Source organism: Leuresthes tenuis, unplaced genomic scaffold (assembly GCF_036924035.1).
Source record: "Leuresthes tenuis unplaced genomic scaffold, fLeuTen1.0.hap1 SCAF_1, whole genome shotgun sequence".
Lineage (NCBI taxonomy): Eukaryota > Metazoa > Chordata > Actinopteri > Atheriniformes > Atherinopsidae > Leuresthes > Leuresthes tenuis.
Genome location: NW_027325355.1, coordinates 14834888 through 14846945, shown reverse-complemented (window position 1 = coordinate 14846945; position 12058 = coordinate 14834888). Strand labels below are relative to the sequence as shown.

The window sequence follows — 12058 nt, the reverse complement described above, 5'->3', positions numbered from 1 at the left end:
CTCTCTGATCCCGTTACACACAAAACACTAATGGATGTAGAGAGGTATGTTCAAGGCAGGCACCAGAGAAGCAGCAGACACAAAGGAGGGGTAGCTCCGAATCAAAAGTCTGTGTCGTTTTAATCGGTCTCTGTTGGCGGGGGGGGAAGATAGGGGACTGGGTGAAAAAGTGGGCATAGAAGTGGGCGTTTTGGATTGTGGGGGTCTTCTCTGGGCACGGGATGTGCCTGCTTTGCAGTTTCCACTTCACACCGGCAGCGCTTTGACAATTATCTCCTCGGTGCAGCAGTCTCTTTTCCATTTGTGTTGAAGAGCTGTGCCTGAGCTCTGAAACCTCCCAGGAATGCCAGAGAGAGTGCACGGGGAGTCCAACGAGGATAATCCCAATTTCAAATGGAGCTTAGTGATATCCCCCTCCTCCCTTTCTTCCTCCATCCCCCTCCTCGCCCTCCTCCTGTCTGGCACAGATAACTCATCCCTCTCTCAGCCCCGTGGATGTGCAGACAGCCATTCACATACCCCTCACAAGCCATAATTAGCATGTCATCCACTCGAGCAAGTCTTCGGGAGAGTCTTCGCGGCGTGGCGAAGGGTTTATTTTTCCTGGGCTACGTCGAGGTCAAAGGATGCAAAGGAAGGTATTACAGGAGGAGGCGCTGATACACACACAGGTGTCACCTTGAGGCGTGGACACGCCGACACAAGTAGATGAAAGGCTCGAAAAGAGGAGAAAAAGAGGAGAAAAGAGTGTTTGGTGCAGATACAAACAAGATCTCACTTTGCAGTCCTGTTTCCGAGACACCTGGGACGCATTGTTGAGTGCAAACGAGACAGAGTGAGATTATTTGCAAAGCAGTTAAGACAGCGAACAGAGGAAAAGTCCTTTTTTAAATAAATGTCAACTTGTCATTTGTGACTTTCAGATATGTTGCCGTCCAGACAAAGTCTGTTTCAAGGGAAGAAGTTCCCGGTTTTGTTTTTGCAAAACCAACCCATTCTCACTGCCGACTTGTCATAACACACATAACTAAACCCGATCAGGGGCGCTCCCTGTGTTGCTTTTCAGCAGCGGCGGGGCGATGGAAGAAGTGAAAAACAGAAGTGTCAAGAGTCCCATGTTTGGGGATTGATCGTCTCCGGCCTCGGGCTCTTAAACACTCCAACACAAAAACCAGAGGCAGCATCTGCAAAGATCGTTACAACCGAGCGGAAGTCTCAACGTCCCATCTCCTCCCGAACAAGGGAACGCGAGAGTTGTTCTGGGAGTGGACTCAGTCGGTTGAACAGTAAGACCCTAAGAGGCAGAAGAAGAAGAAGAAAAAAACAAGAAAACATCACCTGAGCTCTTCTCCGCTTAGACCAGACTGCTGATGCTTTCTGGTGATAAAGCGACCATGGAGACGACGTTTCCCTGGGATTTCACGGAGGATCTGAGCGCTCCGTGGAACTACCCACCAGTGCTGAAGCTTCTTGTTAGACACGCATGACTGAGTTGACACGAGTCACTCAGAGGTCAGAGAGGATTGTGACTTCCTCTGTTGCTCAGGAGATGTTGGCGTGGCAACGGCGCTCACGTCTGTCTGCACTTATCTCCTCTCACGCCAAATTAGTCAAGACAACATTTACAGCCAGCGTGTGGATTTCTAAAGGGAATCTTTAAAATATCACACAGTAAATGGAATAAATAGAGCCGTTTCGATTCCCTCCAGGGTGTAAACCCTGATATTAAGTTACGAATGCATTATCTCTGGTAGAAGCCTTGATGACAGCAAGAATCTTCTGGTGTGAGCGCCTCTGAGCGAGACACTGGATTCCCAACATCCGACTCTGCGCTTTGACCTCTTCAACTGTGAGGAGAGGCGCGAAGAGAAGAGAAGACAAGAGACGATCGATAGCGAATCAACCACAAAGCAGCGTGGAGATCTTGGGGTTTCACCAGCCGCGGTGTGCTGTTGCTGCAGGCCCGCTGCCAAAAAGAGAATCAGAGGCGTCACCTGGGTGCAGTCGAACAGCTGCGCCTGTGGTTACAGCATGAGCTGCGATCAGCTGAGCTGTGCCTCCTCACATGGCTCCAACTCTGCACTTTCTGACCTCTGCCCGTCAGACAAAAATGTGGGCACGGGGGAGGAAAAGCGCTTATCTCCACCTATCTCCACCTCCTGAACCCCCCATTGTCTGCTTTCTCGGCTTTTCTTTGAAAGCACTGGAAGCACAACATCAGCACTTTCCCGCAGGTTAAGCGGCAAAAAATGGCCAAAAAACAACCTTTTTTCAAGCTAAGATTGACACAGGGAGCAAATATGGTAAAAATACAATTATCTATCCCATGATGCCTGGGTTTAAACTCTTTCTTTGACCTGTTCTGATCTTGGAATTCATTTCGATCAATTGCATTTTAACATTCGTTTCTGTTGTTTAGTATTGATGAGAATGGTGTCCATACATCTTTTCTTCTTCAGGTGCATCACTTGAACTTTACTTTAGCTAAGACAGCATATCTGAAGAGCTTGGTAGTGTGTGTGTGTGTGTCTGTGTGTGTGTGTGTACTGGATTTTTCAACTTTGCAGAGAAACATAGGGAGGAGAAACTCTACTTTACCATTGTTCCTTCACTCTTACTCCGAGCGACTTCCCTCTGCAGGCGAGCCACAGCCAGCTTTTCCCTAAACAAACAGCAGAGACAGAGAAAATCAGGGTGAGCAGAGGCGCTGATTGACGCTTTAGCCCCAAATCAGGTAGCAATTAAACGAAAATAAAGTTTCTTCTTGATATCTGACGTAAGCCCTGCGCGTGAGACACCTTTTTCTCCCATTTTTCTTCGTCTTCGACCGAGCAGAAACTCACCAGCGGACGCGCACACGCATGCACGCACAGAGGAGATGAGGTCGTCCGCTAACTGTGCAAAACAGAGCTTGCAGTTCTGTCAAGACGAAAATAGCTCAGAGGAAACAAAAAGCAGGGCATCCTCGCGCCAGACTTTTACACACACACTCATAACAAACACCCCCCCCCCCAACGCCCGTCCCTCACACACAAACACAGGCACACATGAACAAGGAGGAACAAAGAAATCGACTGTGCACGTCCAATCCCTTTCCCACGTGAGGGCATTCCAGACTTTAATGGGATAAATCTTGGCACACTAGCAACGAATAGTAGAGAACCTTGTTTTAGAGCCCTTCCAGTGGGATCACAACAACTGAAGCACTGCTCCAAGACAAGCCTGTCACTCTGGATCCATTAATCCATATTTCTGGGGGGGACCAGTACCGGGGATTGAGGATCAAAACACCTCCTCTGGCAGTGCAGCATGTGTTAAAGACTAAGAGCAATTCATTCTGATATTATACACTGTAGTGGGTCTTTACGTGCATATTTCTGTTACATAATCCTTGCATTCAGCCAAAAGTATAGAACAATTAACCCCAAGAACTCTTAAATGGCTGAAAAAGTAGATGTAGACACGCTCCATGACTGAATCATGTGTGACATGCAGTTCTGTCAGGAGAAACAGAAAAAAGGAACCTCAGAACTGGAACATTTACCTCGCATTCAACTCGCTCTTACCGGCAAAACTATAAGCTGTTCGGCATTCAAGAGGTGGGTCAATTTACTCCATCCGTTCCATCTTTTTGCACGCGAGACAAAACTTCGCGACAAACCCATGCACACTTAATTTGGGACCTAATAAAGCAGACAGACAGCATCAGTCACCTGCACATTGTTCACATTTCTTCAGCAGAGCAGACACCCAAAACCCCCCAAAAATAGCTCCTGACTAATGTCTTCAAGCATCTTTTGACAAGAGGACATTGTTTCTGAGCGACTTACCTGTGTGGGGGGGAAACCCCCAGTGATTAAGAGACAGCTGGGGAGGCACGGCTGACAGATGAGTCCAACGTCTGGACTGAAAAATGTGCTACAGACGCTGGTTTCTGCTGGAGGAGGCCATTCCCGCCGCCGCATTCCCTCTAATGGGACCAGACTAAATCACGCAAAGCCGAGCCTGGCACGCCGATTGTGAAACCCACATCGCTGCTCTGACGAATCCGGGAGGAAGTCGAGTCAAGTGCGTGCGTTCGGGTGTGTGAGCACTTCGCATTACACGGAAAGTCGATGCGCTCATACGTGTGCGAAGCTATCAAAGTGACGCGGTGGGGAAAAAAATGGTTCCGAAATGCACAAAGCTGTGTGTGTCAAAGTGTGCGAGTCCACGCTCCACACCTGAGACTGAGTCATGCGCCCATGATCGAGTTACACAATGTGTCTCTTTTTATTACAACATTAATGTAGAAAGCATTACGCTACTCTGAGGTGAAGGAGTGGGTGGTGGGGTGGGAGGGGAGTGAGAGAGAGAGAGACCTGGAACTTCTCACAGCAGATATTGTTTTGTTAAACGGGACTTCGCCTGGCATTCCTCCAGTCTGTGTTATGGCTGAGCGTCAGCCCTGTAAGGGGTTAAGTTTCAGGCCACTTATGATCAGGCATGTTCCAGGAGCAACGGAGCATGAGCCAACTGCGCCCCGAGAAAATCGTCGCCAAATATAGAGCAATTTGACTTCCAGTGTTAAACATAATTATAGTAATTGGCACCAGCGGTAGTCAAAACAGCATTCGGGGTGCAAAATGCTTACTGGTGACATCCAATTGTTGCTGGTGAGGAGTGATCTTTGAGCACGTGAATGCCCGCTCTAATCCGCCGCGTTCCACGTATGTTTGTGGATGTAATCACAGATTCCGCTCTAAATTTGTCATGTGTATTTCGATCCTAGATCCATCCGCAACCGTTGGCCTGTCAATCACGCCGTAAACTTTTACCAGCTGTGTAAACCGGCCACAAAACAGTCAGACGGAGCAGCTCCGAGCCTGTTATGTCAAGGAGTTTATCTCGAGCCATCTCCGTTGTAGAGGGCTGTAATTTGGCGTGTTCCAGTGTATCGGTGTGCTGGGTCTTGCACATGAGCTGCGATGTTTTCATTTCCCTCTAAAAAACACATGTTCTCATAAATGTCATCCAGAGGGGGGGGTTGGAGCACGGGCACAGAGTCCCTGAACGCCTCATTTTCGAGGATAATTTTAGTTTATTATAACGTGGGTTTTATTTGGGTTGGGATGGACATTGATTTAAATAGTTAGAATAACACTGGCCCAAACGCATTAGCAGACAGAAAGTGTATCTAAACCCGTATATAACCAAACCATATGACCTTCCGCTGCACAGAAAGAACGACAGGTCGCCTCTTTTTCAAATAAATATGGCTAATCTGGTCTTTTTACAACATCTGACTTGCCTCCATCTGATGTTTTCTTAAAGTTTGTGGCTGAAACTTCTGGAAAAATGAGCATGCGTGCCCTGTATGTGTTTGACACTCCGTGACCTGAACATCCAAGCATGAGATGAGAGCCCAGGCTGACTGTTGACCACGCGTACATTCATCCATCTCAGTTTTTCTACCTCTTTGAGCCCCTCCTGCCAATTAGGAAGCATGGCTGAATAAATTCCAGCAGCCAGTCGCGAACGGCGCGGCCGTGGACCTCCAGCAGGTTCCCGAGTGACCTGGAATCACCCGATCGCACGGGAGGCCTCACCCAGAGGAGGGAATCCCGCCGAGCTTCACTGGAGCAGGCCAAAGAAGCTGACAAGCCCCGCCGCAAATCCAACAACTGCTTTTCCTCCCCCTTCAACCCAACGCAGTCAGGTTTGAGACCATTTGTTGTCACGTGGAGACCAGGTCAAGGTTAAGCTAGGCTATAGATGTTAAACCAAAGGTCGTATCTGAGTTCATTTTGAAACAGGATCTACAGGCACGAGTGGTTTTCTTCATTAGGGTTGGATTATAAACTCAACCTGAGAATTTAAGATAAAAAGTAGAGATAAATGTCGAAAAAATGGACAAATAATTGTAGCTTTCTCAGTTACTTTTGATATATACAAGCTCAAACTGAGCACTTATGGTAAAATGAATGGATAACCGGAGTGCTTAAGAGCTTTTGTATGAGGTTTAATTCAAGGTAGAGCAGATAATGGCTGCTTTTTAAGAGTTCAAACAGACGATTTAAGCTAAAAAGTACAAATAATCTTTTTTTTTCTTCTCCTTTTTTTCTTTTGTTACAAAGTACTTACTTAGGTTACGAGCAAGTTCACACTTGGTGTTCAAGGTAAAACGAACGGATAATGATAGTTTCCCGACACATTGTAAAACTTTAGTGTTATAAATCAGTTCACATGGAATTTTGGAGGCTTTTTGTTATATTAGTTGAAATAACACCTGAAACTTAACGTAAATCACATGCTAAGTTTCTGCACCTGCCCTCTATTAGTTGGGAGAGTTTTGGAGATATCTCGGCCATACAGACATCCTGCTTCGCTACAGCTAAAACGGAACAGGATCACACTTTGTTACCAAGTTCAATGTTCTCCTACCACCCAATTAAAATCAAGTTTCAAGATCAAAGACAAGTTTCGGTGCAATCTGTTGGTTTCCTTGGCAAGGCTACTTGTTGTTTTAATTGGCTCTCTATGTATGAATTTGATTAATTTGGAATTGAATGAATTTATAAAATAGTTCCCTTCGCAACCCAGAGTTTGTGGACCTTTTGAGTAACAGGCTCATGGTTTCATTGAGTTTTTCTATCAGATTTTTCAAACGCTCTGAGTTTCCACAAGACTTAAGAAATGGCAGACATCCCAACTAAAACAGGGCAACTCACACTGGTGCAATCAAGGTAGATAAATACCACTGATTATATACTTGTGTGCTTTCAGCTTAACTGACACCGTTTTTAGCACGATTCCCACAGCACGAAAAAACATCCCTTTCTTTGAGATAAGACCCACCAGACAGCGCCGAGCTAACACAACGCCCGCCTTGATGCTTTCACAGCGGATCAACCGCGCATCCTCGGCTCATTCTTCCCGTTCTGACACTGTGTAAACCCTCCCTGTGCTCTTCCCTGCAGCTCACGTCGAGGCAGCGCGCCGGCCGTTTGCTTCGCGGCATGCAAAGACACGACCTGTCAGGGCAGGGGAAGGATCAATCACAGCGGAGAGCGTTTGCCAACTTGAGCTGACACGCCGGGCCCCGTGCGCTCTGAACCGCTTTGTGGGAGGCGGACGTTTAGCAGTGTTTTTGTGGCTGTTATCACGGCTTTTCAATGCAGGTGCTTCAATCCATTGTACACCGTTTGTTGTTAAGCACATAATCAGAGAAAAAAAAAGCTGTCTCCTGCATTTCGGTTTCCTCTGTGCGCCATCTTGTTATCAACGGTGGTTAATCTCCCTTCTGCTCACATAGATCCAATCAGACTGGTACGAATTCACACATACAGATGCAGAAAAGACTTACACCATCATGTCGTTGGAGCTTAGAAGGAGCTAAATACCTCAATTGTTCTGAGCCACGAATTTACAGAGTGGCCAGAGGGGATGCATAAATGTTTATATGAGAGCAGAGCTGCCATGCATTTATGTATTAGGGTCTGCACTCCTGCTGGGTTAAGAGCTCTGATACGCACGCAATCCCCATGGCCCACATCGGGCATCCTGTTCGGAGGCTACTTTTTGGGTCTGTCTTTGGGATGGTCATTCCTATCCTTAATACTCCTGCAGCTGTGTTATGTAACCTTCTGCACTGATCCAAAATCCCCACCCCCCCAGCCCTCAGTGTGGGACAATGAGCTCAGCGGGCCGTTTGATAAGTTTTAATATCCAACCCGGCCTGACAGGAAAAAACAGAGTTACAACTACCAGAGGGGTCGCAGCCAAGATGAGGTGAAAATTAGTTTGTCATCCTGTGGAAACTTGATTTTCCATTCTGTCCCGACTGCTTTCATCCCCACTGAATAAGAGCTGAATCCAGTTCAACACCACGATGGCAAGAAAATCAACTCAGCGTAAAGACTCTTGTCTGGTTCAGGCGTCTGAGGGATGGGGCTCGCACATCTGTGAGCGTTCAATTTGCCCCTCCACTCTCGGCAGGTCCAATTAATTGGCAAAAAGCGCCACCGTGGGTGCCGAACATGGGCCTGACCTGCGCCTGCTACTGCCGACTCACCCACAGCTGGTTCCTGGCCCCCCTGTTTCCTGCCGCGGACCCCGTCTGCAACAGAGGGTTAGCGGCTAAACAGGAGCCACATGTCAGCACCTCACACACCCAATCACCCACCCAGCCAGCCAGCCAGCCAGCCAGCCAGCCAGCCAGGCACAATGAGCCTTACCTCACCACGACAGAGCATCAATTATTGACGAGGTGAAATGTGATGAGGTTCTGCTGTGTGCACACAAAGAACACAAGCCTCCTCAGGCTGCCATGTGGCAAAACACTGTTTTTACTTTATGAGAAGGAACACCAGTAATCATTGACATGCTTTTTGTCTTCGTGCTTTGAAGGAGCGACTTTGCTTCTCTATCCACAAAAAGCCGAGTTTGCACGCACACTTTTAAGCGTTTCTGATCATATTTACAAGCGTGTGGATTATGGAACTAATCCAAACACACAAAAAAAAATGTGGGTCGTCCTCGCACCCGTACATGGTTGGATCTCAGGAGTTGTGTTTGGGTATGTGTGCGCCGCGATGAAGTTGTACAAGCTGAGATGATCACGATTCACAGGGTTTTGTCCAAAGTCAACAGCATGTGGAGCGCTTTGAGTTGTTTATGCTTGATAACATCTAACTCTCTGTATTCTCAGCGCTGCATGGGCTCATTACAACATTAAAGCGCCGCCGAGCTTTGTTGTGGGTTTCTTTACAGTCTGTAGTGACAGAAGCGCGGGATTGATGGACGCAATCACAAGCCCGTGAGAAAAATCATTCATCCCGCCCGTGAAAAAAGAGAAACGCTGCGTTTAGTAGGTCAAAGTCAGATAAAATGCTGCTTCAAACATCTGAAGCAGCAAAAATCCAACATGAGGAATCCTCTGAGACTCCTCCTGAGCTGGGAGGAATGCAGCCGCCGAGCGTGGATTACCCCTGCCTGACTGTCTGTCTCCCTAAATGTTTTCTTGCTCTCCGAGCAGGGCCTGACCTCAATTGTTTCCACGCCACAGACGCATTCCTGTCCAGACGAAACGAAACATTGCGGACGAGCAGATGTGCTTTAAAAATGGCCGCAGCACCCGCCCCTCCTGCCCGTCCGCCAGCCAGACTGTCGTGACGGTTAACTCACGCTGTGGGGGGGGGGGGGCCCAGACATGATCACACAAGGGGCGCTCTTAAACACATGGATGAACACACATGTACAAACACATTCGCCAGTGTATGCAGAGACATGCACACACTCACAACTTTGAATCTTTAATGTCCAAATCATAAAAGAGAGATGAGTGTGCAGCACTGTTGTGGGCCCTTCAAGGCAGATATGAAGAGGGAAGATGTGTTGATAAAGAGATGAAGCTGCCGCCACCCTCACCCACAAAAGACAGACAACAACACCCACTCAAAACAAGCAACTCCCAGCCACGCACTCACAGTTTCAACAGGTAGCAATCTTGCATTTGCTCAGATTTCGCCTCCAGTGATGGCTGTCGAGCTCGTGTCACACACAATGACACGTACTTGACTTTAAGTAAAGCTCGCTTCGCGCCGGACTGCAATTATGTCGTGATTTAAGCGTTTACCTGCATATCGGAAGAGACAAACATGACCAGCCAGATACAGTAGACGTTCACATCGCTGCAGATCTGTGCAGAAATGCAGCTGCACGCTCCAAGCGAAATGGTTCATACGAAGCGACGCCGAGGCGTGTCTGAGGGCAAAAAATGTTTGAACCCGAGCCAAGACGCCATGCTTAAAGGGAGCAGCAAGATTAAATGAGCTGCACAAGTGGGAATGTCTCTCCTACGCACTTTTCGTGGCGTGACACTGAAAGAAGTGACAACTACATAAAGGAAACAAATGGTTTGCTGGCTTTCCACCAAGTAAAATTGTTTTAACAGGACACCTACAATGGCATACGTTCAATTCCTCAGATGTTTTGTCCTTTTTTAGACCATATTTGGACAAGAAGGTGGGGCTGGAGGGGAACGCTTGTTGCCTAATTGGACAAAAATGCCTCTCATTCAGGCCTAATGCGTATTTAATTATGGAGCCATTTTGAAAATGGCCACCAGCACACTGATCATAAGAAGTGAATTAAGCTAACGACACAATAATGATCTGTGGGAAACATTTATTGACTTAGGGGCTTCACGAGATAAAGAGGAGCCTGTGATGTTTTGGAGCCAGCGTCGGCAGTGATCGTCAACTTCGTGGCACCTCCACATCGGCCTCATGTCCTTTTCCTACGTCCTGCATTGATGACAACACGGAAAACCTTCTCCTTTACAGTTTCATGAAACAAAAACCTGGCAGCCTCCATATGCCATGAGTGAGTCACATGTTCCTCCCCCATTGTCGGGCATTTCACGCTCTGGACAGCCTGCACCAAAGCAACTGGGGAGCGGGGACCCACATTTACTACTGTACTGTAATGCTGGAAGGTTCTGCTGACTCATGCAGATGATGCAAAAGCCTGGAGAACTTTACAACTGCTGTCAACGTTTTCAGAGAAGGGGGCAAACAGAAGCTCTTTACAGAAGCAGACAAATGGCCGCTTCACACACAATACAGACAAAGGTACGTAAACAGAAGCCCTTGAGCCAAAGGTCTGAAATCTCTACTGCTACCCACCCCTGGGTGCATGTATTCAAAGTTTTTCTATGAGCGAGCAGCTGCTGCAAAAGTCATCGCGCCGTAAATTCTCAGGGGTTAATCATCGAAGTTTCAATCACTTCATTCCGAGTTGTCTTCCCACCCTTTTGATCGAAAATGTCAAACGATTCTGCTTTGCCGATGGGCACAGACCAAGAGCAACGCAGATAAAGTCGGGAATCCTCTCTTCTTTCGGTTCTTTCAGTGGAATTCTGTCTCTCTCGTATAATTCACTCTCAGCACAGACTGTCACCAAAAGGCCGAGGGGGAACTTAAAGATAACAAGCGAGGTGTTTGCAAAACAGTTTTACAAGCTCAAAGGTGAGCTTCTCCTGCGGACCTCTATCCATTTCCTTTCCAGCTGCGCCAACACCTCCAGCCACAAGACCCGGTCCTTCGTGTTTCTCCAACTATTACCCGGTGATTTACTGCCAAGATAGAGGCAAGGTGAGGCTCGTTGACATTCCCCGCCCCGTACAACCCCAAATGCTGACACTGACTCCCCCGAGAGCCTCGCGCGAAACTAACAGGGAATGCTCAGAAACGACTGCTTTGATCTAGAGAAAGTCCACGCAAACGTGAAAATGTGTCAGCTGGAAGTCTACGTGTCGTAAACAAGGGCAACACCATATTATCTTGTAAACTGCTGGCATGCGGGGCTATGACCTAAAAAAAAAACAAAAAAAACCAAATCCAATTTGGGGATATTATTCTTTCCAAGAGCTGAAACGCCATGAGACGAGTCAATAAAGGCTTTTATAAAGGGGAAAACAAAAGTTTGCGTCCGAGAGCCAAGACACCCTCGCTGAAAGAAAAGATAATATTTTATGGCAGCTCTGACTGGAAAACGGGCAGTTTGAATGCAGCAAAGCCCACGAGACTTCGCACCTTAGTGAACTCACATGGAGCGATTTCATCTGTTTAGAAAGCATTAAAAAAAATGCTCCGGCTCTAAATGACATCACTTAACAGTCAGCCGAGGGTGTCTGGGCGATGCTTTGTCTCTGGTCAAAACAGTCAGTGCATGCAGTAAGCCATTGATAGTTAGCAAATAAAAGCCTTTTATTAGTTATAAATTGTGTCGGACCATTAAACTTTATATCTTCCCTGAGTGACATTACTCTAAATTCAGCCAACAGGAGACATTGAGAAAAAGCCATCTGATCGCCCAGTTGTCCTGCTTTTCCACCTTGTTAACATTCGCTGTTAGAATGAAAAGAAAAGAAAAAAAGAAAACTGCCCCCCCCCCCCTTCCACCTCCCTTCAGTTGCTACGTTTGCAAAAAAAAAAAAAAAAACAGGCCCACGCCAGCCCCGGAGAGCTCTGCGGAACTCTGCGGAGTTTCCACGTGCAGTTTTTGTCGGGGAAGA

General features: G+C 47.3%; 1 protein-coding gene across 2 annotated transcripts in view; it reads right to left on the bottom strand.

Moving 5' to 3' along the window:
* The window catches only part of LOC140297040 (nck-associated protein 5-like), a 134541-nt gene that overhangs the window by 55894 nt on the left and 66589 nt on the right, over positions 1-12058 (bottom strand). For both annotated transcript variants that reach the window (XM_072379738.1, XM_072379739.1), the window contains one exon: positions 2599-2662. In XM_072379738.1, the coding sequence (XP_072235839.1) occupies positions 2599-2662 (64 nt within the window). The remainder of the gene's footprint in view (positions 1-2598; positions 2663-12058) is intronic.